Raw genomic sequence first — 871 nt, 5'->3', positions numbered from 1 at the left:
CGCCGGGCGGGTCTCTGGTCGCGGGAGTCCCTTGCCCTGGCGGGGCCTCAGCTCCGTCCTCCCTCTCCCCCAGACTGATCTGCGGGGGCATCAGAGCCGGCTTCCTCCGCAACCTGGCCCCGAGCAAGCCCGCCTTCTACTGGCCGTACTTCCTGGCCGCCGGCCTGGAGGCAGCGGCCGCTGTGCTCCTGCTGCTGACGGGGGACCGCTGGGGGCGACGCCCGGCCCTGCTGCTGGGCACCCTGGTCATGGGCCTGGCGTCCCTGCTGCTCCTGGCCGGGACCCAGTGTGAGTGTGGGGCTCCGCAGGCCGACAGCCCTCGGGTTTGGCGGAGGGTCTGACCTACGCGGGTCCGGGACCAGCGCCTCCTGGGGCCCCGGGAAGGCGGCACCGGATGCAGCATGTTGGCATGAGGCTGTTTTTTACGTCGTCTGCCTCCCCACTGTGTACGCGGGGAAACTGAGGCCCAAAGAGCCCGAGGTTCAAGGGCTCGATGTTAAGGGTCTGGTTCACGGCAGGGCCTGCGGCGCCTGATGGGGGGAAGGGCCGGGAGGCAGGGCCCCGTGGGAACCCCTCCTCCCGCCCCCAGACCTGCCGGGCTGGGCCGCGCTGTGCCTGTCCGCCCTGGGCCTCCTGGCCTCCCACGCCGTGTCCGCCCTGAGCAGCCTCTTCGCGGNCAGGAGCGGGGGGTGGCGGGGTGGCGGCTCCTTCCGCACGAAGCTGAGGTCCGCGTGAGTGGGAGGCCGCTGGGGGCGGGGGTGTCCGGCCCCAGGGAAGCACGACTGACGCGGGCCTGGCCGGCTCGGGGCCCCCGCTCTGTCCTCCCGGGGAGAAGCAGGCTGGCCCCCGGGGCCTCGGTGACGCGGCCCTG

The 871-nt window shown here is 73.4% G+C and overlaps 1 protein-coding gene across 1 annotated transcript in view; it reads left to right on the top strand.

Annotated features, from left to right (window-relative positions):
* Positions 1–735, top strand: part of SLC22A31 (solute carrier family 22 member 31) — a 3,467-nt gene extending 2,732 nt beyond the window's left edge. Inside the window, exons 7-8 of the mRNA XM_077754195.1 lie at positions 74–288; positions 590–735. Coding sequence (XP_077610321.1) covers positions 74–288; positions 590–735 — 361 coding nt within the window. The remainder of the gene's footprint in view (positions 1–73; positions 289–589) is intronic.
* Positions 736–871: the final 136 nt, after the last annotated feature.

The sequence above is a fragment of the Crocuta crocuta genome, unplaced genomic scaffold (assembly GCF_008692635.1).
Source record: "Crocuta crocuta isolate KB4526 unplaced genomic scaffold, BGI_CrCroc_1.0 scaffold61, whole genome shotgun sequence".
In the NCBI taxonomy this organism is placed as follows: Eukaryota; Metazoa; Chordata; class Mammalia; order Carnivora; family Hyaenidae; genus Crocuta; species Crocuta crocuta.
Note: the sequence above shows the minus strand (reverse complement) of the source record. Positions and strands in the feature narration are given on the sequence as shown.